The following is a 23,277-nucleotide window of genomic DNA, read 5'->3' as shown; positions in this document are numbered from 1 at the left end:
TTTTACCTGCCCCTTATTAAATACCAAAACAAAAAGAACAGTCAATGTAACCAATATTTACAAAAATACACACTTAAATCGAACCAACCAAATATATTAATACTACTGCTTAAGTCCCAGTCTATTCATGATCATATAACTTAAATATTTTATCTTTATACATTTTTTTGAACCTAAGTAAATTTGTGCATTCCTTTAAATCATTCTGTAGAGAGTTCCACAGTTTTACTCCCACAACCGATGAACACATCTGCTTAAGAGTGGTCCTTGCATGCTGATGTTTGAAATTATATTTCCATATCTTCTGGATTTGAAAAAACAAACAACTGCTGTAGATTACTTGGTAATACTTTTCTTTTTGCCCTATGCATAACTAATAATGTCTGTAACTCAACTATTTCTTTAAATTTAATAAGTCCTGAATTAATAAATAATCTGTTGGTGTGTTCTCTGTAATTTGCTTTATGAATGATCCTCACCGCTCTTTTCTGCTGGATAAACAATATATTGAAAGGATAAAAGGTATGATGGATTTCAAAAAGGTGTTATTATTTTACTCAAAGTGATACTTGTAGAGGAGACGATCTTTTCTGTAAGGGACACACGGAGTGGTTAAATATATTGTCATACCTACCTATTTCCGCTAGAGGTCGACAGCACATCGGTTTTGAGCCCTGGCTTCTCATTTAATTTACTGTCTATCTGTGTTGTTACTTTTAATCAGTAGTGTTTGAAATCTATAAAAACTTTGTCCCCAATGTGCAAGTATACAGAATATTATTTAATTACATTAAAACTTAAGATAAACATCTAGTTTGACTGACAAAACTGGGGCCAGTTTGAGTATACCTGATCTTCTACTTTCTTACTATATAATAAATAACCTTTTTATGGATACTTTTTGTAGTTGCAAATTTCATTTTTTATGTTTTACAACCCTGACTTTCAATAAGCTTAATTCTTTTAATATCTTTTTTTTTCACAAAAGAAAGACAATCAGATACATTCTCAATGACGATAGGTCTTACAATTTTCTTTTGTGCAAGCGTGCCAACTCCCACCTACTGCCCCCCCCCCCCCCCCCCCCCCAAAGAAAAAAAAGAAAAATAACATTAGCAAATAATAGGTGCATTAAAACTCAAATACCTACAGATACGTAAAGTAAATGGCAGCAATAAAACAGCATTCAATGTACAATGATGTTCTCTAAGCCAGAGAATAATGGGAGCCAAAATTCTTGAAAAAGATGGCCACGATTGTATTTTTCCAAAGTTAGTTTTTCTAAGGGTAGAAATGCTGTGAGTTGATCTACAAAAGTCTTTTAGTTTAATTTGGTAAAGTAGTTGTAGAATGGTAAATAGTTTGCTCTTATACAGCACCTTTTTAACCTTTTACGTTTTACACAAACATTCCTAGCATTTCTTATACATTATGCACTGCTTTTGTTGCTATAATAGCACCCTGAATAACATATCTTTGGGAAATGTGGGACTTCTGTGTCTTTCTCAGGGACACATTAACAAATGCAGAAATAGGTATTGAACAGTTGATCTCATTGTTATTACACCACTCATTGAAGACCAACAATGAAAACCAAGGTTTTTCAATGGAAATCTTTGTATATGGTAGTAAATGGAAAGGGGGCTGTGTGAGGGAAAATTATAAAAAAAAATTATACCAAAATACTGATGATGGCTCCCAGTTTTTAGAAGAAAACAAAGAATATTCAAGAATTATGATAAGAATGAGTCTGCTACAATCATGTAAGCATGACTACAGAAGAAAACAGTGACGTTTAAAATAATTATTTAGACTTTTGATCCAGACTACATTTATATACTTCTGAGCTGCAGAAGTTGGGGTGTGAACCATAATATGTATCAAATGCATAATGTTGTTGTGATGCCGTTACAGACACGTATTTATGTATTTTTGAACAATATTCACTCTGAGACTTTGATAGAGATGTGAGAAGGAGAAGGGAAGGGATTTTCTTTACATGTGTCCAGTGCATGTTCAGGTGGACAAATGGCAGGGATTACAGAAAGAAGCTGTGGTCTGTTATCACATGAATGGACCGGGTGTGTGTAAATGTGTGTGTGGCAGGCTGGAATGGATTATCAGCTGTAATGCTACTCAAGCCGAGAGATTGCTGATGACAGAAGAATGCGCAGATATCACTCGTATGTTCTTGGCTGCTGGCGTTGCGGAATATGAAGATCATGGGACATTTTCTGGAAAAATCACATCCGTCAGTCTTTTTGCTGCACACTTTTAAGAGTGACCTCTTGAAATTCAACAGAATGCATTGGGCTGTGCTGTGATGTGTCCACCCAGAACAGTTTCAGGAGCGTCTCCCTTGAACTGCCTGTCAGCTGCTCCTCCGTGAACGTACAGAGCCTTTGGCAAAGTAAATGACGTACGTGTAGAAATGATGACAGCGGTTTATCGTCTGCTTGCATCATAATCTGCTGAGAGTCTGAAGTTTATAAAAAGGCCTCATGATATACCACTTCCAGGAAATCACTCGAGCAAGATCTGTATGATACTCACAGGAAAGACACACAGAGGTGAGTTTCAGCATCTAGAGAATATTTTCATCTGTTGATGGACGCAGTGTTTTCAGACTTTTGAGTTTTTTTTTTTGGTGATTAAGATTTTGTTATTGGAATTTTCTTTGCTGTTTAGGGATTTCTTCCAATATTTAAAAAAATATATTACTATTATTGGTTATTATTATTTTAAGTAACAGGGAAATATGTTCATGTCCAAGACTATACTCAGTCTAACACCAGTTATTTAGCTATTTAACTCAGTTAACTTTACATGCAGTTCAAAACAACAGCTCTGTCTTTCATTTTTCCTTTTATGATGCATTTTTATTCTCTCATTATGAGCCATCTTTCTTAACTGACTTTGCAACCTTGTCCATTTGTTAACTAGTTATTTACAAGCACAAATCATGTCCTTGGAGTTAACCAGGTAGTAAAATCCAGTTGACATGGGTGTTTATAATCAGGTTTTCACGTGCTGTAGCCTTGAAGTAATGTTAGAAGGTGTCATATGTATTTTATTTGATTGATATGTGCTATTAATACATTTTTTACCGTGCCGAAATATTTCCTATCGACAGAGGCATGAATGTTGACGTAGTCAAACCTGAAGGAAAGTCTGGTGGCAAAAAGGGCCCACCCAAGTTCAAACAGAGGAACACCCGGCAGTTCAAGAGCAAGCCTCCCAAGAGGGGAGTCATTGGGTGAGACTCTCCTAAATACATTTCCATGAGTAGCATGAACACAGACAAATGTTATCTGAAGAACATGTTAAAATCAGACAGGTTTTAGTCAATAAATCTTATGATTTCTTTTTTTTTAAATAGTTTTGGAGATGATATCCCAGGAATGGAGGGACTCGGCACTGGTAAGCAGAATTCTGACAGTTCTACTACAGTTACACTATATCTGCAAACATAGTGCTCTCTTTTTAAAATAACTTTTTTTCTAATTATTTCATTTTCAGACATCACTGTTATCTGCCCTTGGGAAGCATACAGTCATCTAGAGCTGCACGAGCTTGCTCAGTATGGCATCATCTGAGTCCATTTTCTGCAAACACCTTTTTTACGTGTACAAAGGGAACTTGTGTTGCAAATAATCTCAGTATTCGGTACTAACTGTCATCAGCACTGGCTTCTTTTGGATGGAAATAATGTATCTTCACCCTAAAAATATCATAATTCTTTATATAACATGTGTCTCCATATTGTAAATGCTGTTGTTTATTAAAGATATTTTATACATTAAATCTATTTTCAAAAGCCTCTCAAGCTGCCATTTCCATGCCTATAAACATGACGCTGAACTTGCTCCTGTGTTCTTGCCTGAGGCTGCAGTGGGAGCTGGAACTGAGAGCTTGGTTTCTGGCCAAAAGGAGATTCTGCACAACTGTCAGCACTGTGTTTTATATATGAGATCAAGTTCAGAATAAAGCGTGACATTTTTCAAGTGATTTCAAACTGTTGAGTTTTTTTTTCCTTTCCACAACTGATTGGTGTGTAATTAAATTATAATATGATCCCATTATAGTGTCTAATGTTTAGCATATTGCAGACATTTTTGCAAGCATCTTAAAAGTGAGGAACAGCAGTCAAATTTAAGCAACAATAAGAGTACAAATTAAGTGCTAAATCTACTTAGGTGACACTAAATATAAAACTGGCACAGAATCTCAAAATAAGTGCAGGTTAGAGATGCTAGAGTAGGAGTTTTTAAAGAGGACGTGTCTTCTGAAGCGTTGAGTCTTCTCGATGGTAGAGTGAGACACTCCTGCTCTGCTAGCATTTGTTCTACTTTTTGTGTAATTACAAGAAATAAAATGTCATGAGTACATGCCAGGAATGCCTAAGAGTAGTCATGTGTGCTGCGGACCAAGGCCAAAGAGGGTGATGTACAGTATACACTCCCCAGCAATGAGCTGTGGCTCAGGAAGAAAAAACAGCACTTTGTTTTGTTCAGTAACATTTTTTTTTTTTGCATTTTACCAAAACATCAGCTGTTATTGGAGCATCTTGAGAAACATTATGTGCTTGTTTAAAGAGTTGGATTGCACATAACTATTACGCAGTGTTAGTCAGTGAATGAAAATAAACTTTATGGAAAAAGACCCAAATAAAAAAAGTTTGCTTGGCCAAATATGATGGGACAAAGGGGATCTTCGCTGATTAGTTTCTGACTGCCTTCTTTGTGATTGTACATTTTATTTGTCGGCTATTATTGGCCATGTTTATCTAAATCCACAATCTGCACATGGCTCGTGATATCAGTCATGCAAGGGCATCTTCTTATGATCTTTTAATGATTTATTTAATCACTTTTTTTTGGGGGGTGGGTGCATAGTTTGTGATGCACAGTTTCATTAAGTACTAATAATGTCTTCATAATATGACACTAATTTTATCATTTGCTTTAAAAAAAAAGGTTTAGGTTTATAGCTCCAGTTTAAACAACGTTTTGTGTTTGCATTTTTGGATTTTTAGGCTGGTAAGTGATTTCATTGCCTTTTATTTTGTCCCCAAAAAAGTTAGTAAGTTCCAGCAGCCTTCCATGACCCTGAATAAGAAGAAGGGCAAAGAAGTGGAAATAAGCAGATGGTTGGATGTCACAAATGTGTTAAAATGACAGAAATCCCCCTTCAAAAAACTACTAATATTGGTGAAAAAAAGGATAATTGCATGAATGCATGAAAAAGATATTTCCCAAAATGCCACCTGGCAGCCTTGAGCATATAGGTTGTTTCCTATTTCTGTCTGCCACTGGAATAAAATTGGCTTTAAAAAAAAAAAAAGTTTTCTCCAATTAAACACTATCTTTGCAAAAGGAGGTATTTTTTTGACAATTGTGTTTTGCTGGAACTTGAAATTTGAAAGCTTAATTTAAGGTCAAACTGTGTAAACTTAGAGATGATTCCAGAATTGAAAAAAAGAGACAAAAAACAAACAAAAAAAAACAATGAAAGCACCCAAGACTCGTTTAATAATCATGCTGCTGCATTTGTCATCATTGTTGTACATGAGCTTTATGCCAGTGGATGCTTTCCAGCAATCGTGTGGTGATGAACACAGCCAGAATTTCAACCCCAAATACCACGAGTCCAACGATCCCAATGAAGGTCTCGTGCAGCTCGACCCAACGAGAGATTCCACCCAGACAACCACCCAAAAAGATGACACTTTGAGCGGTGAACTCGTCTAGCTGCAGCGCTCTTACTCCACACTGAGAGTTCCACACTGTGCCGTTCTCCAAAGGGTCTATGCAGCATGTTGCAGGGACGCCACAGGCCAGCACTCCTGGAGCTGAGCAGTTGTAATAGCTGAAGACAGGGAAAGAAAAATGTATTTACACCTTTCAAACCTCTTTACCTCATAGCCAGTGTTGTAAAAACAGAAATTCCCAATCAGTCACACTGCACTCACATGTTGATCTCCCAGTCACGGTAGGTGTCTGCCCCACAGCACTGCAGATTTGATTGGAGTTCGTCCGTGATGAACCTCAGATCCAGATCATCTTGATACCGTGCCATGGCAGCTAACATCGCTGACCGCAGATAGTCCCCAATCTGGCTTTGCATACTGTAGGCCATGATGGCCACCAGCACCTGAGCTAAGATGAGTACCAACACGATACCTGAGAACAGCTTCAGTAAGCAAGAGTTTTCTCTCAAGGCACCAACACACCCTGTCAGGCAAAGCAGAGTGAGCAGAAGGCCCAGAGTCACGAGTATTAGCATTGGGTCGGTGCCGATGCTGCCGATCTTCTCCTGGGCAAATGATTCTTTGCTGATGAGGCCCCACATCCCCAGACCAAGAACCACCAGGCCCAGAACTGTGAAAACCAGGTTGCACAGGAACAGGAAGTATTTCAGGAAATAGTCCGTCAAAGAATAATTATTCTGGGGTTGTGTTGTTGTTAACGGAGGGCTGCGGTAGTCCTGTCCATTATCTGACCCTGACTGAGAATCACTAGTGTCATGGCTTAGCTCTTTGTCCTCTTCTTTCGCAGCTCTTGGCTTTAAAACAACAGAAATGACAATGTATGAGAGATAATATTAACATAAAATTGTGACATTACCTATTTTAACTCAATAATCCAAAGGAAAGTATAAAAAAAGGCTTACCTTTGGTATGAGTGGGCTGGACTCATTCGGCTCGGGCTCTTTCTTTGTCCACGGCCAAGGAATCCCCTTTAGTCCCAAATATCTTTTCATGGTGTCAATTGGTGGGAGACGATCCTCCCTGCACTCTCAGATGGACAGAATGACACGGGCGGATGTGTATAGGAGGAGTATTTGCTGCAGCACAGGGGAGTTTGTGAGTTGAGGTGGAGTAACCATGCTGTGTTTAGCCTCAGAGCGCTGTGAGGCCTGAGATTTTTTTCATCATGTGAGAGTCACAGTGTGGGGATTAGGCAGTTATCAGAGCCTGAAACAAGAGACTCTTGATGTGAGTTTACACACATGAGAAATACTTTCATGGGAGAAAGGGATGGTCGGGGAACAAAATGTGTTTTGTTTCTTTGACTAAAATAAATCATGGAACAGAAAAAATAAAACATTCCTGATCATCAGCTCAGGAAGGAAAAATTATCATTTAAAATGTGCTTCTCAGATTCCCAGTAAATGACGGCATGTAGCTAAATTAGCAGCATTTTAGCACGTTTTTCTTTCCCATTTTGACAGAAAGATTGCAAGAAGAAATGTTGTGGTTCCTCAAGTTTTCCACAAAGCAGCATATATGACTTTGTTCCTCAATTCAGTATACAGGCCTTCATGACAAACAGCAGAAGGTCTTTAAAATTAAACTTGACGAAAAAATGTTTGCAGCCGATGAACAAAATCCTTGAAAATCTGAATTTGCCAGTTGAGTCTGCGTGAGGATAAATGCAGACCATCAAAAAGTCAAAGATCAAAGTCAAAGTTCATGTGCCTGGATGTCCTTTTTAGCCATAGAGAACGTGTTTAACAAAGGAGGCATGATTGATATCTGATTTAATGAGCCATTCGCAGTTTCACTGTATCGGTCATGTGTACTTAGACTTGTATGGCTTAAACTTTGAGACAAGCGTTTGCTACTGTGTACTGTACTCAACTGTAGCACAAAATGTGCAGCTGCAGACATAATGATGGTGTAATCATCATATAATCATGAAACATTTTTTTTCTTTGTTTGTTTCCTCAGGGCCGCAGAGACTGTTGATGTTTTTAAAAAGGGACCCATCTCTTTAATCAGGCTTTTAACTGACTCATTTAACTCTTTTAAATTTTTTATGCTCACCTCTATTTTTATTGGATCTTACTACTCTGTTTTATATTAATCTTTAGTTTATCCTGTTTTATCATATTTTATTTTCATTGTCTTATCTCAATGTTTTATCTAAATGTTTTAGTCGTTATTTATGGCCTATTTTATACATTCTACTGTCTTATTCTTTTAGTTTTTAATGTCTTGCTTTCTAGACATACTTTTAGGATTTTATTTTATGTTATACTTTTTAAACTCTTTTAGTGTATCTTATCCTGCTTTCTTGTAGCTTTTAGCTCCAGTGTTTCCTCATGGGGAGCCTCCATGCTGGGAGTGGACTGGCCTGCAGGGGGTCGTCCTGGGGGTGGTTCTGGCCTGGATGGTTGTGGAGCTCTGCACCACGGCTTCACCGCTGTGGTGTGGACTCCTCTATCCGTCCGGGCCGGGATGGTCTCTGTGGGCCCCCCCCCTTGTAGCTGCGGGCTATGAGACCTCCTGGCGTGGTCAGCTCTCTGATACCGTTTCCTCACCTGGATCCTCAGTGCTCAGCCATGTCTACACCATGTGTCTGCATGTTTGTCTGTGTGTGTAACTTGGGTGAATTGTGGTGTGTTTGTGTCTGTCTGTGTGTGTGTGTGTGCGGGGAGGGGGGAGGGGGGCAGGGCATTAATACGTTTTATGTTTATTTGTTTTATTTAAAGCCCTTTGTGTTGCATTTTATGTATGAAAGGTGCTTTATAAATAAAGTTTGATTTGATTTGATTTGATTCTGTCAGGATATGATTTCTGCTTTGACATGCCTGGAAATGTGTATAATCACCAAATCACCAACAGTGTTGTGCTAGTTACTGTAAAAAGTAACTAGCTACAGTTACTAATTACTTAATCCAATACGTAACTCCCTGTCTTTGTTGACTTATGCCAAAAAGTAGTGTTTCTGTTAAAAGTAACTTTTTAGTTAGGACATTCTTAAAAATACTCCCATTAATATCCTCATAACTTAATTTCAATGTTGTATGAAATATAATACAAATGAAAAACAGTCATTTTTCAACACTAATTTATTCCGGTCAGGCCAGAAAAAATATTTGAAAAAATAAATAGATAAATAAAAATAAAAATAAAAATAACACCTGCTCAAAAATTAAATCTGTGAGCAATGTTGGACTTTCATGCAACTTATCTAAATTAGGCTGTATTTATTAATTCAATTTTATTAATATAGTGTCTATTACAACACAAGTTGTCTCTAAGAGGTTTCCAGAGACCTCAAACATGAACCTTGAGCTATTTCTACATAAACACTGGCAGGTAAAAACTCCCCTAGTTGGAGAAAAACCTTAAGCCAAATAGTGCCAAGGAAAAACTCCCCTCAAAGATTTTACTTGAAGTGCAAAGATTAAAGTGGCTTCAGCACCATACCCAAGAAGCGACTGCTGATATATGTCCAAAAAATAATCTTTAAAAAAATGAGAATATTTGTCCAGAATGCTGCTTTTAAAAAGATGAGTGGAACAAAACAATCAGAGTGGGTTTGCAATTTAGAAAATGTTCCAACTTGATAAATAATGTTGCTGTGTGGCCTTTGTTTAAGTTAGATATCTACTCATTTAAAATGATCCCTCACACAACTTCTGCTGCGACCATGATTCTGTTCAGTTGCTGGAGCAAAATTATGTCCCAAATCCAACTCAAACCGGGCTGTTCATATTTAAAGGTAGGGTCCCTGATTTTAGAGAGCTAGCAAGATTTGAAAGTTGCACCTCCTTTAAGCCCCACCCCCTCCTCCCCCTCCCGTCAGCGCTCCGTCCAAAGCCACGCCCCCACAAACTTTGGGGAACGCGCATTTGCAGGAGTCCAGTTTTCCAGGACATTTTGGACAGCACATTTTCAACAAAACTACCCCTTGTCTCATTCACCTGTAAGCGAGGCCGGTTTTAGGGGGGGGGCAGGGGTGGGCTGTACAGAATATCTGTACCGTTTCTGATTGGGTGGGCACTGCATAATTTTTAGACACAACGATGAACGGCGGAGGGACCCGGAGTCCCAGCAAAAGCACAACAGAGAAGTTCAGAACAGAACACAGAGAAGGCTGATTTATAGTTCCGCGTTACACCAACGCAGAATGGTGCACATCGCCGCGTACCCTACGCCGTAGGCTACGCTGTACCCTGCGGCATACCCGTGCCTCCAGAGCCTGCAGGGGACCGTAGCACTGCAGCCATCGGCACACCGGCGATCCGCTACTGGGGGTCTGCCACAGACCCCCATACTGGGGGGTCCGTGGCAGACCCCCAGTAGCGGACAACCTGCGCTGCAGAATCGCACTTTGTTTTTCTTTTTTTAGCCTTTTTAGCAGGGCGAGCCGTTACATTCGACGTGACAGCCCGACCGCGAGCCGGCAGTGAAGCCAGGAGCGGCGCGGGCCATCCGATGTCAGGCCGCGGTTGCCAGTCGGTCTGGAGGATTGGGGGGGTTCGACTGGGACAGTCTGAGCCGAGGACGACCCGTGGGAATTGGACACTGGGGCTGGAGGCAGGCTGGAAGCAGAGAGACGTGACGGGAGCGCGCATGGGACGGAGGGGGGCATGGGCAGGACTTAAAATGAAGGCATCTGATTGGTTCTTTCCCCCCTGCCAAGCGTCTGGTCCTGGACCAATCCTTTTCATTCGGTGCGCAAATAACAGATTGGTCAGAGTTTTTACAGGATTAAAGCTCTCAGAGGTTGGATTTTTTTCTTTCCTTTTTCTGAACACATTATTCACTGGCTACTCTCAGGATGGAAGGACCATTTCACCCAGTATAACAATAAATGTTTATGAATACGAACACAGACTATACCTTTAAGATACCTCAAACTGATTCTTGCACTCTGCAGACTACATCCTGAAACAAATGGGTGCAAAATGATCACGTTCTTACTAAGTTTTTATTATTTTCATTGTCAAATTTGCTCTAAAAGATCCCTGACTTTGTTTTGGAAGCACAGTCTCCTCCTCTCCTGCTCGTCATCACTTCTCCCCGGGGCCAGTAACGGTCAAACTCGAACACAACTGACTTACTTTATTTAAGGAATAATGCATTATTCTTACTGACAAAAGTAACGGCATTACAGTAGCGCGTTACTACCCAACACTGCTGTGCCCCCCAATGCAGACCTTTTTACCAATATATAGCAGCATCGCTGCATTCTCCTTTTGGCCACTAGAGGCCAGTGTGGAATCACGATTGTAATTACGAAAGTATGAAAAGAGATGCAGCATAACGTCAAAACCTTGAAACTAAAAGCTGCTGAACAATAAGATGCTTTAAAGTTTTTTTTCCTATGATAGGTTACCGGTACTTAAAAACAAACATATATTCTTAAATAAAAACATGTTATAAAGATGTCATTTGCATGACTGTGAACACTATCTTTAATTAAATGTAAATTGAATTATTCACTGTATTAGAATCATTCCCTTTAAAGTGCTTTCAAAGTGCTTTTCAGCAAACTCTGCCCACAGAAAACAATAAAAGCAATGACATCATGAACATTTTATTTGAATTTGCTGGTTTCAAGAAATCAGGGAAGCTTTCCACCTTCATATTTTTCAACTCAATAGTTAGTAATCACTACATTAAATATCTACCTTAGTTTAATTAGACCGATTATTACTATTAAGACAAATTATAAATGTATAACTATTCTTTATAGTGAAACATAAACCTCAGTCAATGATTTGCGCACTGTTTGGTTGAGTTAAATATGAAGATGCACCTGTCATCATATTTAGTTCTTTTGAAAACCAAGAACACTGACTGTCAGGGATCATTTCAACCAGTTGCAATTATTTGGATAATTGTTAGTGGTCAAAAGTGAACTTAGTAGCAACATCCTCTTGGTGCTCTTTAAAAACCTGAAGCATGAGCGTCATCAGTGGGTGGGTGGCTTCAGTCTTTAAATTTAAGTAGCGATAGATTTCGCTTTAACGATCTTCTCAATGTTGCTCTGATAAAGTCGTCATGAAATAATGTGCTGGTGAGAGTCAATAACAAGTAGCATGTGAGAGAGCGTATGTGACCCTGAGTTAAAAAACAGAAAGAGGGAGGTCTGGTTATCTCACTCTCTGGCTCCGTAGGACCGCTGGAGTCATTCTTTCCTCCGGCTGTGCTGGACGGAGCAGCAGGGATCTGGAAACGAGTCTGTCCACTGTTGCAGGCAGAACCCGAGTCACTGACTGCTGGATGGCCATTAATACCTTCATATACAGTATGTGTTGCCAGAAACTATGTGTAAATTGCCATATTGCTCATTGCCACATACCCTGCAAACTTTATGTGGAGAGGTTGCACAACTCTTAAACTTGTAAGAGTCTTGACAGCAGAGGTGAATTAGAAATACTATTCCCCTATCAAATATCAACACTGTAACCCTTTACTGGGCAAATAGGTGACTACAGGCGACACACATCCTATGAAACTAATCATTATAAGAAAGTTACAAAGTAAAAAAAGCTATTCATGTTTTCCAATAACCATCTAGAGCTGAGATTTTAAAGTAGCTAGTATTTTACTGACTGCCCTACTAGAGCTGAAAGCTCACAGTTTCCAAAAATCAAGTTGCAGAAATCCAGAATGTGAAATTCAGGTCATAAAAAAAAAGAAAAAGAGAGAATTTAAGTCTGACTTTTATTCCAGATTCATTTGCACAATTTGAAATAACATTTTTACAATTCTGATCACAATATATTTAAGATAAATTAGTTTTTATTATAAAGTAATTTGATTGCACATTATTTGTCAACAGGTTGGTAAATATACCACTTATTTTAAGAGGTAAATATTGTGTCACAGCTGTTTCATATGCTACTGGTTTATGCTGCATTTGGCTGCAGGACAAGAAGGACATTTTCATTTACAATGGTACAAATCAAATCCATCCCTAAAAAATGAACAATGTATATTACAGTTTGAAAAATAAATTTGACAGCAAACATAATGTGCTTAATCTGTTGTTCAAGAGGACTAATCCATGCAAATAATAAAAAAACAAATACCATGAATTAAAGATGTTTCCCTTTCTGAGCACATGGGATGTTTTTTCCTACATGTTTCCTCTTTGACTTTGAAAACTCACTCCAGGGAAGCAGTGGATTTCAGTTTCCAGTGTTCAGAAGACAAAGTAGCACTTCTGAAGATATTTTTTCAAACAGTGTACGGGATATACTTTGCCTGGTTTTTAACAAAACCCAAAGTTGAATGCCTGTCAGTTTGTTGTTTTACAAATGTAACTGTTTCCAGTTTTATATGGCTCTTTTGGGAGGATACGAATCAAACAGCAATTAGTTTCTTCTCTGTGCTCTGCAGTGCTGGCACCACTGAAGACTGACAGTAATTCAAAAGCGTAAGTGATTATACACATGCGTGACAGACATACTGAGATTCTAATTCATAGAATCACGATCACATTGTCAGATTGAAACATCTCATTTCCAGGACCTGCTCCTCTCTTCTCTTTTCAAGGATGTCTTTTTATTTTGGTCAAAGTTAAGACCTCGGTGAAAAAACAGAGACAGTGAAAAAGCTGTGAACACATGTGAATCAGAAAAATTATTGGAAATAAATCATTAATTCCACCATGAGGAAAGTTAATCACAAGCGTTGGAAAAGTCAGACTTGATGGATAAGCAGAAATTTTAACGCAGAATGATGTAGAATGAGCCTTCAGATTAGGTGGTCTGAACTGGGTAAACATCTGCAGGTTGTTCTTGCAGCTGCTGGTGTCACATGTGTGAGTCTACAGCCAGAAAGAGGCTGCACAGATTAGATGAAGAGGGAGAAAATACACAGACTATGAACAATACGAATGAAGTTAGCTGAAAAGAGTAAGGGGAGAAGTGCTGTGGTGCAGAAAAGTAAAACATCTTTTCAGCCCCTCATACCAGCTGCATGGTGGTGGAGTTATTATAATTTTTACTTCCTTTACTGCCCCAGTGACCTGGCAGCTCGCTTACACCGATTACCGCATTATATATTCAAAGAGAGCTATAAAATAATTAGATAAACTGAAAAACAGAATGAATTTTAAGTTGATCTTTCAGTAAGGGCAATGATCCTTCAAATAGAAGAAAAATGGGTTTTAAGGTCATTGTCTGCAAGCTGATTTCACAGAGCAGTGGGCGATTATAAAGGATTAAATGCTTCCTTAACCAATCACAGTTTTAAAAAAAATAAAAGTGTCCATTTTATATAGTGTGTAACTAGTAACTAGAAGTAACTAGAAGGTAAACATGGGCCATTATTCACACCTTTTTCATGATGAAGAATTGTGGTTTGTGTCTATGGAGCTAAAATTGGCAAAGATAGTAGGGACTGCTTCCCAGACAGATTCCTTCACCGTAAAGATTGTCTCGCCTGCGTCCATAAATCACTGCAACGATCTGCAGACATCAGCGCAGTCTCTTGGAGGAAGTAAAGAACAGCAATTTTAAGTAAAGTACAGCTTGAATTTTCATTTTTCTTATCGTTTAAGAGACAAACGTATTACTCTTGCCCACGAAATGAAGGAAAAGGTGCAGTAGATAAATATATTTCCTGGCTCTTATCAGTCACTTTCCTAAAACTATCCAGATGATGTCATCTATTTTGAGGTTAAAGACAAAAAAATGCATAATCTGCTATCAGCAGTGGGTTTCTAGCCAAACAAATAATCTAGAATGATCTAGGACTGATAAATGTCAAGCTGAGTAAATCACGAGCCAGATTTTTTTGATTTAGAGCTTTTAGCGGTTTGGATGTGAGCAAAGCTCCCGGGATCTGCATATTTTCCTTTACACCATCTATTTCAGTTGAACAGAGTTTCTGGGCTACTTTATTCATTAAAATTTGTTCTGGAAATTAAACGCACTAAAATTGACTGACTTAGTTGAATTTAAAACGGCACAGATAATATAAAAAGCAAAGAATAATTCACTCCCCTGCAACATACAAAAACTGTTTAAGGATAGAGATGGGCAATATGAGTTAAGGGGGGAACATAATCTCAAACAACCAACAGTTAAAACAACACTTAAAAGTATGTGTATTTCAGTTACAGGGGTTAAGTTGTGGAATAGCTTGCAAGATAATCTTAAACAAAGTAAAAACATCATACAGTTCAAAAATAGTTTAAAACACATCATGATTAGTAAATACCAACAAGATTAAAGGATAAGACACAAGAGAGAGAATTATGGAATTATGCAGGTAATAATTACTGATCTTTTTGTCCTTGTTTTAATCAGGACTATTTATTATTTATTTTTCCTTTTTTTTCTTTTCTTACTGGTTCTTTGTTGTGACATATATTTTTCTTTTGTGTTTGCTTCTTTTTTGGGTGGAAATGCTAGAAAGCATTTGTTATAGAAAGTTTAAATAATAACAATGTGAAGGTTAAAGGGTAGGCATTTATAAGCTCCGAGCTTCAGCCTACTCCTTTTCGATCCAAATGATTACACGACATGTTATGAATGAGTGTACCATATTGAGCATGTGATCGAAATAAATAAATAAATAAAAAAAAAAAAAAAAAAAAAAAATAGTTGATACCAATCTTATAAGCTCTTAAACTTCCTACTTCCTTTGCTTTTTATTATTGAGTGTATAGGTTCTGCAGAGACAGATGTTGCCTGTATCTGTCAAGCCCAGATGTTTAGCAGATTTTATTACAGTAGGCAGCAAGAATGCTTCTCTGGAGCCATGCTGCTACATCAAACACCTCCTCTGAGTTGGAGTCCTTATGAAGTGCTGTTGCCGTATGCAGCTGGATTCAGAAGACACGTGGAGGACAGGAGGGGAGGCGATCAATCTATCTAACCCCCATAGTCGAAGCTGTGGGTTATTTATCATTGTAGCAGACACACACGCTGCAAAACCTCATAGCAGAGGCTGCAATGGGAAGCAGGTGTGTGTTTATGTCTCTGTACCATGTTATTGGTACTTGAATGCAGCAATGTGCACGTATGCTAAAAGGGATCGGATTATGTCACCGCCTTGCATCACTGACGTAGATGGAAGCAGGTGGGGGAATGGCCACGGGACGTATAAGAGTGCTGCCCAGGTCTTGTTTTCTCAGTGTGTGACTCTTGAAGGATTGTACCGTGAGATCTGCTCCTCTGATCTAGGGAGGCTTCCAGTACTGCGTCACGAAAAGGTATAGCTCAAAGATTTCTTTCACTGTTCTGCTTTCTGTGCAGTAAATCTATGAGCAGATGCAGCTCAGACACAGTGAAGTTTTAGGACACACTGCTTCTTCAAGTATACAGTATGCATGCATGCATTATTTTGTTGGCACGATTTTATCATTAATTGATTTTTTTTTAATGTTGAGCATGCTTGAGATTTCCATTTATTTTATTTTATTTCATGCACCATTGCCTACTTCTTTTCTGCATCTCTTTTACTTTTTAAGGTAGTAAAATGAAGGGGTTTCTGGTCCTGCTCTGCGTGGTTTCAGTGTGTGGCGCTCAGAAATGGAAACAAGAAACCTCTCCCTGGGACCCTAAAGGTCTGGAATGCAGTGATGTCACACTCAGCGAAGTATAAATCAATATTAAAACACATTAAAATGAATCCTGACTCACACAGTCTCTAAACTCCTGTGTTCAGTTGAACCCACCAATGGCAGGACGTGCTCCAACCTGACTCAGGTACTGGACAACTGGAAATTTGCTATCTTAAACCAAGTGAAAGACCTGCTGATCAATGATCACGCCTCCGTTCTACCTGAATATAACAGGTGAGTCCAAATTCGACAGCATATAAAAGAGACTGTTCAGAAACAAGCTCAAAAACGTCAAAGAAAGATCTAATCTCTGGGTTAAAGACGAGTGAAATGTGTAAGAATTACAATCGTCAACAATGTCAGTGAACAATTTCCTGGTTCTTCTACAAAATTAGGAATGATGTAACATGTTCTTACTTTGTGAGTGAGCTCACTGCAGAGTCAGTGCCAGAGTAAAGCTGGACATGTTTAAGCCTCATGTTGTGAATTCTTTCTGGCTGACCTTAGTCCAAGTCTTTGCCCATTTAATACTGTCATCTTTATTGAATAGAGCTTTGTTCTTTTCTCCTGCCCACCAGCACGCCATGACTTCTATTTCCTGGGGATTTATGAAATATAACAGCACTCATGTTTATTGAATTTGTATTCAAAATGAAATCATTTGAACTTCCCCATGTGTTTCTGCATGTGTGCAGGATCCAGCCTCTTTCAGAGGCTCTCGGGGACCTCTACCGGCAGTTTAACTCGCTAAAAGATGAGCTGGGTAGGCTTACTGCCAAGTTTGACAAAATGGAGGGTTTTGCGGATGATCTAAAAGAAGGCAGATTCAAAGTGCCACAGCGGCCCGTTCAGAGGATTCCCCCCACGTTTGGTCTGAGGTCTCCCCTGGGAGCACAGAGGAGGGCTCCCGAGAGGAGGATCATCACACAGCCAAGTCTGGTCAGAGCACGGAAGAGAGCGACACAGGGACCCTAGACCTGCTATTGTATTGCTGAAGATGATGTGATAGATGATTGACCATGTAATACCACAGTGTGACAACATATGGTGCAGAAATGACACCTACACTGCCATTATATCCCGACCTTTGCCTGTCATTCCACAATCCGCCACAAGGTGGCAGCATTTACCAACTCATGTACTCACAGCTGCTCTGTGTCATAACAGCCGGTATAATACAACTTAAAAATACTTGTGGTATACATAAAGGTCCACATAAAAACTATATCCATGTCCAACTTTAAGAAAATATTTGAAAGTTCCTCCACATGTCATGTGACTAATCAAGCCCCTTTTGTCACAAACCAAACAAATGTCAACTTAATGAGATGTATTTAGAGGCAAGTACATTTAAGACTTTAAAGTTGAGCAAACAAGCAATAAACGTCTTTATAATTTAAAATAAAGGCACTTTTTAGCACGCAGCCAGTGAAAAGAAGAGAGCACTGGTGAGATTTGATCATGACTGTTTGTTCAGGCAGGAAGCCCTGAAAGAAACCTGAGTTACAGCAGTAAAAAGCTGGTAAAAGCATGTATGTTTTTAAATTCAACGCAAAAAATAAATTTGTATTCTTAGATACTGGTTTTAACTTCATTTGAAGCTAAATTGATTACTTTTAGGCAGTGTTATCTAGCACGCTCTATACCATACAGTCAAAAAAAACAGTAGTAACTTTAGATTCCCGTCCTGGTCGTCTCTTGCGACACCTGCATATTGCTTTATGGCACTATCCACATCACTGGCAACAATGGGGCTAGCTCATAGAGCTACAGTGGACATCTTGCAAGAGGTGACAAAGAGACTAAATGAAGTAATGATGGAATAGACAATAAGGCAGTGACTGCAGGAGACAGAACAAAAGTCAATCTTGGGCAGTTTTGTAATATTGATTTAACCTTCATAGCCACAGTGAGACTCTCTGAGCTAAAGTTTGCTGACATTTTTATCAGTGTTGTTTGATATATTCTATATTCATAATAATCCGTGTTAATGTAATTGTCACTGCTTTGTATTACACTTGTGTTACAGAACCAAAAAAATAAATCAAAATCATGTACAAGTCTGCTTTGATTTTGTGTAAATGGACTAAGAAAAAAAATGAAAAAAAACCTGAGGCTCATTGGGGCAACTGTAGAGTCATTAGCTCAGCTGAAACATCAGTTGTTTGAACCTGTGGTCAAACTAGAAGCTGAGGTTCAGGTAGATCTCTTCTGCTGTATGCTCAAAAGAAAATGTCCCAACAGCCACCCCTGTTTCTACATTTCCCTTAACGTCATTCAATCAACTCCAAGTCATTTCTTGAACACAACTTTGTTAGTTTTGAACCTACATTCAATCCCATGCAGGGTGCTTGCTCTTCAGTTGACTGTTGACCACTTCATTTACGTGAAACTATAAATATGGAAAGGAGGTCTGCAGGTGCATCCTGGGAGGACAGAGAGATGACGCTTCACTGACAGAGGATGACATTTTCAGTTTCCTTTTCCATCATTTTACATAATGTTGTAAGTATTGCACTCAGATTAAGCCAGTTTAGACATTTTAAATCAAGGGTTGTCCCCTCCTTATGATGACTATCAGACATCTATGTACACTGTAGCTGGAATGCAATACGTGTTGCACTTTGAATACTCTTCATTTGTAAAACACATCTCATTTGAAATGCATTTGTTAGATGAGAGATTTTAAAGTTGTACTTCTTTTTATAACATTTTCCTCCCAGTTATAAACCATTACATTACTAAAATTAATACTGATGGCTGCACATGTTTTAGCTTTTCAGTCCTTGTCGAAAAAATCTGTCAAAATGTTGACATTTTCCACTAAAACGGCAATCAAAACATCTTTCCAGGAAAGGTCATGATGTTTCTGTATCTCACGGATGAAACATAAAGATTCATTCAACATTCAAATTCTTATAAAATGCTCACACAAATTTGAGTTAATTATAGAATCCTGATATCCCTTCATCACTCCCAGAATGAAAAAATATGATATTAAAAATAACTTTGCAAGAAAATAAAAAAGAAACAATGAATACTTGTGAAAATGTTATTTTTATTTTGCTTTATAGAATCTAACAAATGCAAAGCTGATAGCTGGAATTCAAGAAAGTGCATGTAATCAATAAAATGACAGCATGATGGAAATGGTCACATAATTGAAGATCATTATCATGTACATTTTTAATGAACTTTCAGCAAAAATAGTAAAGAAGCAGAAGTTAAATGATGTTTCTGGTCCTCTGTTATCCTTCAGCAGGACATTGTGACTTGTTGATGGTTTTCTCTGAAGTCTGGGAGCCCAAAGACACTTTACATGTGTAAAGTTGACCCATGTTCCAGTCTGATGTCTGGATGGTCAGAGAGCTGCTGATCTGGAAAGTCTGGTCTGGTGTCTGAAGGGCGGTGCTGGTAGAGATCCCACTGCTCACTGGACTCCCAGCAGAAAACCAGCTCACATCAGCAAAAGGTCCAGCCTGACTGGACAGACAGACCAGAGTGACTTGGTGGGACTGGAGCTCAGCTCTGGACGGAGGGAAGACTGTGAGGACAGGAGGAGGGAGGCTGGAGCCTGGAAAGACATGAACCACACTCACAACATCAAATGAAATCAGTAAAACACACACTGATTTATTAACTAACCCACAATCCCAACAATCACTTCATTTGGAGCAATTAAGTTTTTCTTGAACTAAGTGTTAGAATTCTACACAAATATTTTGTCAGTGAAATTTAAAATCAGTTTTTCCTTTTACATTCAACTGTAAATCGTATGGACATTTTACTGAAGACAACAACTTTGGATGAATTCAACTTTTAGCAAAACTGACGTAACAATAAAAAAATCAGTATTTTAAAAAATCGTCAGAAGCTGAAGACTTTTTTCTGTTATAGATGTTCTGGTCATAAAACTAGTGAACACAGATATAAAGAAATATTTGAAACATCCACTGATACATCGAATCCTTACTTTCTATCAGTTTGAAGAAAAACTACAAATTGATCATATTGTATGAACAGTTTTCTTTTCTTTTTTCCTCTGGAAACATGATGAACATTTCTATCAACTTTAAATTTATATATGTACACATATTTAAAAAAAATCATCATGTTCTGTCAGCTTGAACCAGAAACAACCAATGTCTCCAAAGCTGCAAAACTACAAAAGTATCATGTTGCATGATCAGATAAAAGTACTTGCTTGTAACAATCAGCTTGGTTCCTGGTCCGAATACCACAGTGATTCAGTTTGTACACATGCTCGTACAAAAACCTCCTGACTGTCACTGATGAGGGAACTGAAACATCCTGCTGAGACCAACTTTCACTGTCAACATCTCATTCACTCTCACCATGATTTAGACTCTGAAACACTGCTGGATAGAAGTTGGAGTTTTTATTCATGACTTTGTTTTATTTTCAGGTAAAGGGATTCACTGGGACAAGATTAACTTTGCTCCTTGTTGTTTGTGTGTTTTATTATCATTTTATATTTTATATTTTATATATATATATATATATATATATATATATATATATATATATATATATATATATATATATATATCATCCCTTAGTTATGGGTAGTGAAGCAAAATACAGCTGCATGTGTAAACAGTGATAAACATATTTATGGAAAGTAAAATAAGATAGTATTATCCATAATTTCTGCTCTGGACGTCCATCTGTCCAGGATTTACATCTGCTTTTATTTCAGACAGTCGGGATAGTCTCCAGCAGATCCCTGGGATCCTAAACAGGAAGAAGCAGGTACAGATAATGGATACATAGGTCAACAATGATAACAACATTAATAACACTATTTATACATTTATTTATCGAAATATACATGTATATGTCAATACAATGTGAAATATTTTATTCTAGAAGTGATTTTTTGGGTTGACTTTGGATGTCAGATGTTCAGAAAGCAGAAGTGTTTATGTCAGGAGGTTTTTGTCACAGTGTGAATCACTGTGTTACATTCTCTTTAGCAGAGTTGTCCCATGTCTGACAGTAATAAACTGCAGAGTCTCCTGTCTCTGCTCTCTGGATGATAAACTGGTAATCTATGTTTGATGTGGATCTAGAGTTAAATCTGTCTGAGGAGAATCCTGGTCCAAAGCTGGGTGAGCTGGTAGAGTGGTGAAAGCTCAAAACATACTGAGGAGTTCCACCAGGCACCTGTTTATACCAGTTAACATAATTTTCATCTCTCTCGATGTTGCAGTTTAGAACAACTTCTTGTCCTGCAGAGACTGTGTGGACAGCAGGTGTCTGAGTCAACACTTTTGCTGCATCAACATCTGTAAACAAAAACAAAGAATCATGAGGAAATAGTTGATTTTTGAAAACCACAGAATAAAAGCTGAACCAGAAGAAAATCTTACACATCAGAGCAGTGATGAGAGTACAGAGGGTCCCCAGCATGTTGTCAGTGTGCTGAGAATGATGCTGGAACTTGGAAAGAGACCTTACTGCTGACAGATTAGAGAGTTTAGAGGATGAGGAGAGGAGGTGCTGGAGGACTCATTTAATACAACCCTGAAACTCAGAGAGACTGACAGGAGGAGCTTGGATCAATTCTGTATGGTTTGAAAAGCATTTTTGCTGAGTCACGTTTTTTTATATTTTGAACACAAAAATAATGTCTATTCCTCAAGTAACAAAATTCAGCAACAGCAGAACTTCACAAATGAGCTTTGATCAAATCTTTTTATTGTTATTTTTTCACCACTTAAATTATAACTTTAAACCAAGAGCAGATTATTCGAAAGAAAAACATCAAGCAACTTTTAATCTTTTTGATTTACAGGTAAACAGAATTTTGAAGGGGTTACAAAGTTGTAATCATTTCAGAATAATGTTCATGTAACAGAAAGTTCATACATTTTCTTTGTATGAGATCTGTACAGACTGACTGCCTGGAGCAGAGTGGTTTTGTTGGTCTGGACCTCAGAACTGGAACAAATCGTTCATGGACCAGTTTCTGAGGAGGACACGAAGACATCCATTGGAAAAAAGAGAAAGAGAGAAAAGGTTCACATACTGAGTCAAGATCATTTTTACAACATATTGGCCGGGTTTCCCAGATCCGACCTCTCTTAAGGATTTAAGAGAGGTTCAAAGAAGGTTTCAACTACGACGGTCCCCTAAGATACGGGTGTTTCCAGAAGACTTCTTAACACCGTTCTTTAGTTCTGCTCTTTCAGAAGCTCTTTGGAGGAGCTGTCCGGTTCTGAAACCAAATCAATCGATGCCAGGCAAATCGATCACCGATCACTATCAGCGCATTTTCACACGCAGCACTGCTACCTAACGCACTAATTCCCTGCTGCCTGTGCGTTATGTGTGTTATAATGAAAAATTAAGATGATAAATATATTTCAATTACCCTTTTTCATGATGAAAACAACACTGCAACTAAATAAGAAGTAGTCTTGGTAAGAGAATAATGAGGACATGTATTGTTTTTATTAAATGTGAAAGATGGACGAATTAGGACAAATTATCCTAACGATCAGCATATAGGACCACATTGTATCCTTGTGACTAGTAAAACAGAATCCTTCACCTCAAAAAAATATTCTGAAGTTTATTTAGCTGCTTGACCGTTTTCACTATAGCATTCATCAACGTTGTATTTGCGGATGTTTGGAGACACAGCGGGTGTGGAGACCAGTGTTGGGACTAACGTTATTTAGTAACGCGTTACAGTAACGCCGTTAGTTTTGCGGTAACTAATACTCTAATCATTACTTTTTAAATTCAGTCACACAATTACCGTTACCAAACGGTGCGTTACTCCGTTATTTCTGGCTACAGTGAAGCTTTTTTTCCCCGCATGCGGAGACCAGAGGAAACGTAGTGTGTGTGCGTTCAAAAACATGACGGTCATGGCAAGCCAAAAGGCGAGTTTCGCAACGTGGAATTACAGCAATCCCTGGTTTTTCGC

The 23,277-nt window shown here is 38.3% G+C and overlaps 4 protein-coding genes across 4 annotated transcripts; 2 read left to right on the top strand and 2 right to left on the bottom strand.

The window, feature by feature from the left end:
- Window positions 1-2,102: 2,102 nt before the first annotated feature.
- Window positions 2,103-3,989, top strand: LOC133421868 (retinal rod rhodopsin-sensitive cGMP 3',5'-cyclic phosphodiesterase subunit gamma-like). Its single transcript, XM_061711655.1, has 4 exons — window positions 2,103-2,570; window positions 3,134-3,256; window positions 3,380-3,420; window positions 3,520-3,989. Exons 2-4 carry the CDS (start codon window positions 3,138-3,140, stop codon window positions 3,594-3,596), a joined length of 237 nt encoding a protein of 78 aa, XP_061567639.1. The 5' UTR covers window positions 2,103-2,570; window positions 3,134-3,137; the 3' UTR covers window positions 3,597-3,989.
- A 1,540-nt stretch (window positions 3,990-5,529) lies between these two features.
- Window positions 5,530-6,883, bottom strand: tspan10 (tetraspanin 10). The gene is made up of 3 exons (XM_061712022.1): window positions 6,673-6,883; window positions 5,972-6,564; window positions 5,530-5,868 (listed from the first exon to the last, which is right to left on the bottom strand). Exons 1-3 carry the CDS (start codon window positions 6,760-6,762, stop codon window positions 5,556-5,558), a joined length of 996 nt encoding a protein of 331 aa, XP_061568006.1. The 5' UTR covers window positions 6,763-6,883; the 3' UTR covers window positions 5,530-5,555.
- An 8,731-nt stretch (window positions 6,884-15,614) lies between these two features.
- On the top strand, window positions 15,615-17,376 carry si:dkey-282h22.5 (uncharacterized protein LOC107988040 homolog). The gene is made up of 4 exons (XM_061711918.1): window positions 15,615-15,968; window positions 16,227-16,322; window positions 16,424-16,553; window positions 17,015-17,376. The coding sequence occupies exons 2-4, from the start codon at window positions 16,235-16,237 to the stop codon at window positions 17,292-17,294; spliced, it is 498 nt and encodes a 165-aa protein (XP_061567902.1). The 5' UTR covers window positions 15,615-15,968; window positions 16,227-16,234; the 3' UTR covers window positions 17,295-17,376.
- A 2,166-nt stretch (window positions 17,377-19,542) lies between these two features.
- Window positions 19,543-21,758, bottom strand: LOC133421670 (immunoglobulin lambda-1 light chain-like). Its single transcript, XM_061711387.1, has 4 exons — window positions 21,713-21,758; window positions 21,306-21,628; window positions 20,524-20,557; window positions 19,543-19,893 (listed from the first exon to the last, which is right to left on the bottom strand). The coding sequence occupies exons 1-4, from the start codon at window positions 21,750-21,752 to the stop codon at window positions 19,568-19,570; spliced, it is 723 nt and encodes a 240-aa protein (XP_061567371.1). The 5' UTR covers window positions 21,753-21,758; the 3' UTR covers window positions 19,543-19,567.
- Window positions 21,759-23,277: the final 1,519 nt, after the last annotated feature.

This window comes from Cololabis saira, chromosome 21, assembly GCF_033807715.1.
Source record: "Cololabis saira isolate AMF1-May2022 chromosome 21, fColSai1.1, whole genome shotgun sequence".
Taxonomy (NCBI): Eukaryota; Metazoa; Chordata; class Actinopteri; order Beloniformes; family Belonidae; genus Cololabis; species Cololabis saira.
This window is presented reverse-complemented; position numbering and strand designations above follow the sequence as displayed.

Bases quoted from the DNA above. Each gene is read 5' to 3' on its own strand.
- LOC133421868 (XM_061711655.1), top strand. From the start codon at position 3,138: ATGAATGTTGACGTAGTCAAACCTGAAGGAAAGTCTGGTGGCAAAAAG. The intron at 3,257-3,379 runs GTGAGACTCTCC...TTTTTTAAATAG, and splicing joins CCCAAGAGGGGAGTCATTGG to TTTTGGAGATGATATCCCAG. The intron at 3,421-3,519 runs GTAAGCAGAATT...TTTCATTTTCAG, and splicing joins AATGGAGGGACTCGGCACTG to ACATCACTGTTATCTGCCCT.
- tspan10 (XM_061712022.1), bottom strand. From the start codon at position 6,762: ATGAAAAGATATTTGGGACTAAAGGGGATTCCTTGGCCGTGGACAAAG. The intron at 6,565-6,672 runs GTAAGCCTTTTT...GTTGTTTTAAAG, and splicing joins CCAGCCCACTCATACCAAAG to CCAAGAGCTGCGAAAGAAGA. The intron at 5,869-5,971 runs GTGAGTGCAGTG...CCCTGTCTTCAG, and splicing joins CGTGACTGGGAGATCAACAT to CTATTACAACTGCTCAGCTC.
- si:dkey-282h22.5 (XM_061711918.1), top strand. From the start codon at position 16,235: ATGAAGGGGTTTCTGGTCCTGCTCTGCGTGGTTTCAGTGTGTGGCGCT. The intron at 16,323-16,423 runs GTCTGGAATGCA...TCCTGTGTTCAG, and splicing joins CTCTCCCTGGGACCCTAAAG to TTGAACCCACCAATGGCAGG. The intron at 16,554-17,014 runs GTGAGTCCAAAT...GCATGTGTGCAG, and splicing joins GTTCTACCTGAATATAACAG to GATCCAGCCTCTTTCAGAGG.
- LOC133421670 (XM_061711387.1), bottom strand. From the start codon at position 21,752: ATGCTGGGGACCCTCTGTACTCTCATCACTGCTCTGATGT. The intron at 21,629-21,712 runs GTAAGATTTTCT...TTTTGTTTACAG, and splicing joins TCTCATCACTGCTCTGATGT to ATGTTGATGCAGCAAAAGTG. The intron at 20,558-21,305 runs GTAACACAGTGA...TGAATCACTGTG, and splicing joins ACAACTCTGCTAAAGAGAAT to GTATTCGGACCAGGAACCAA.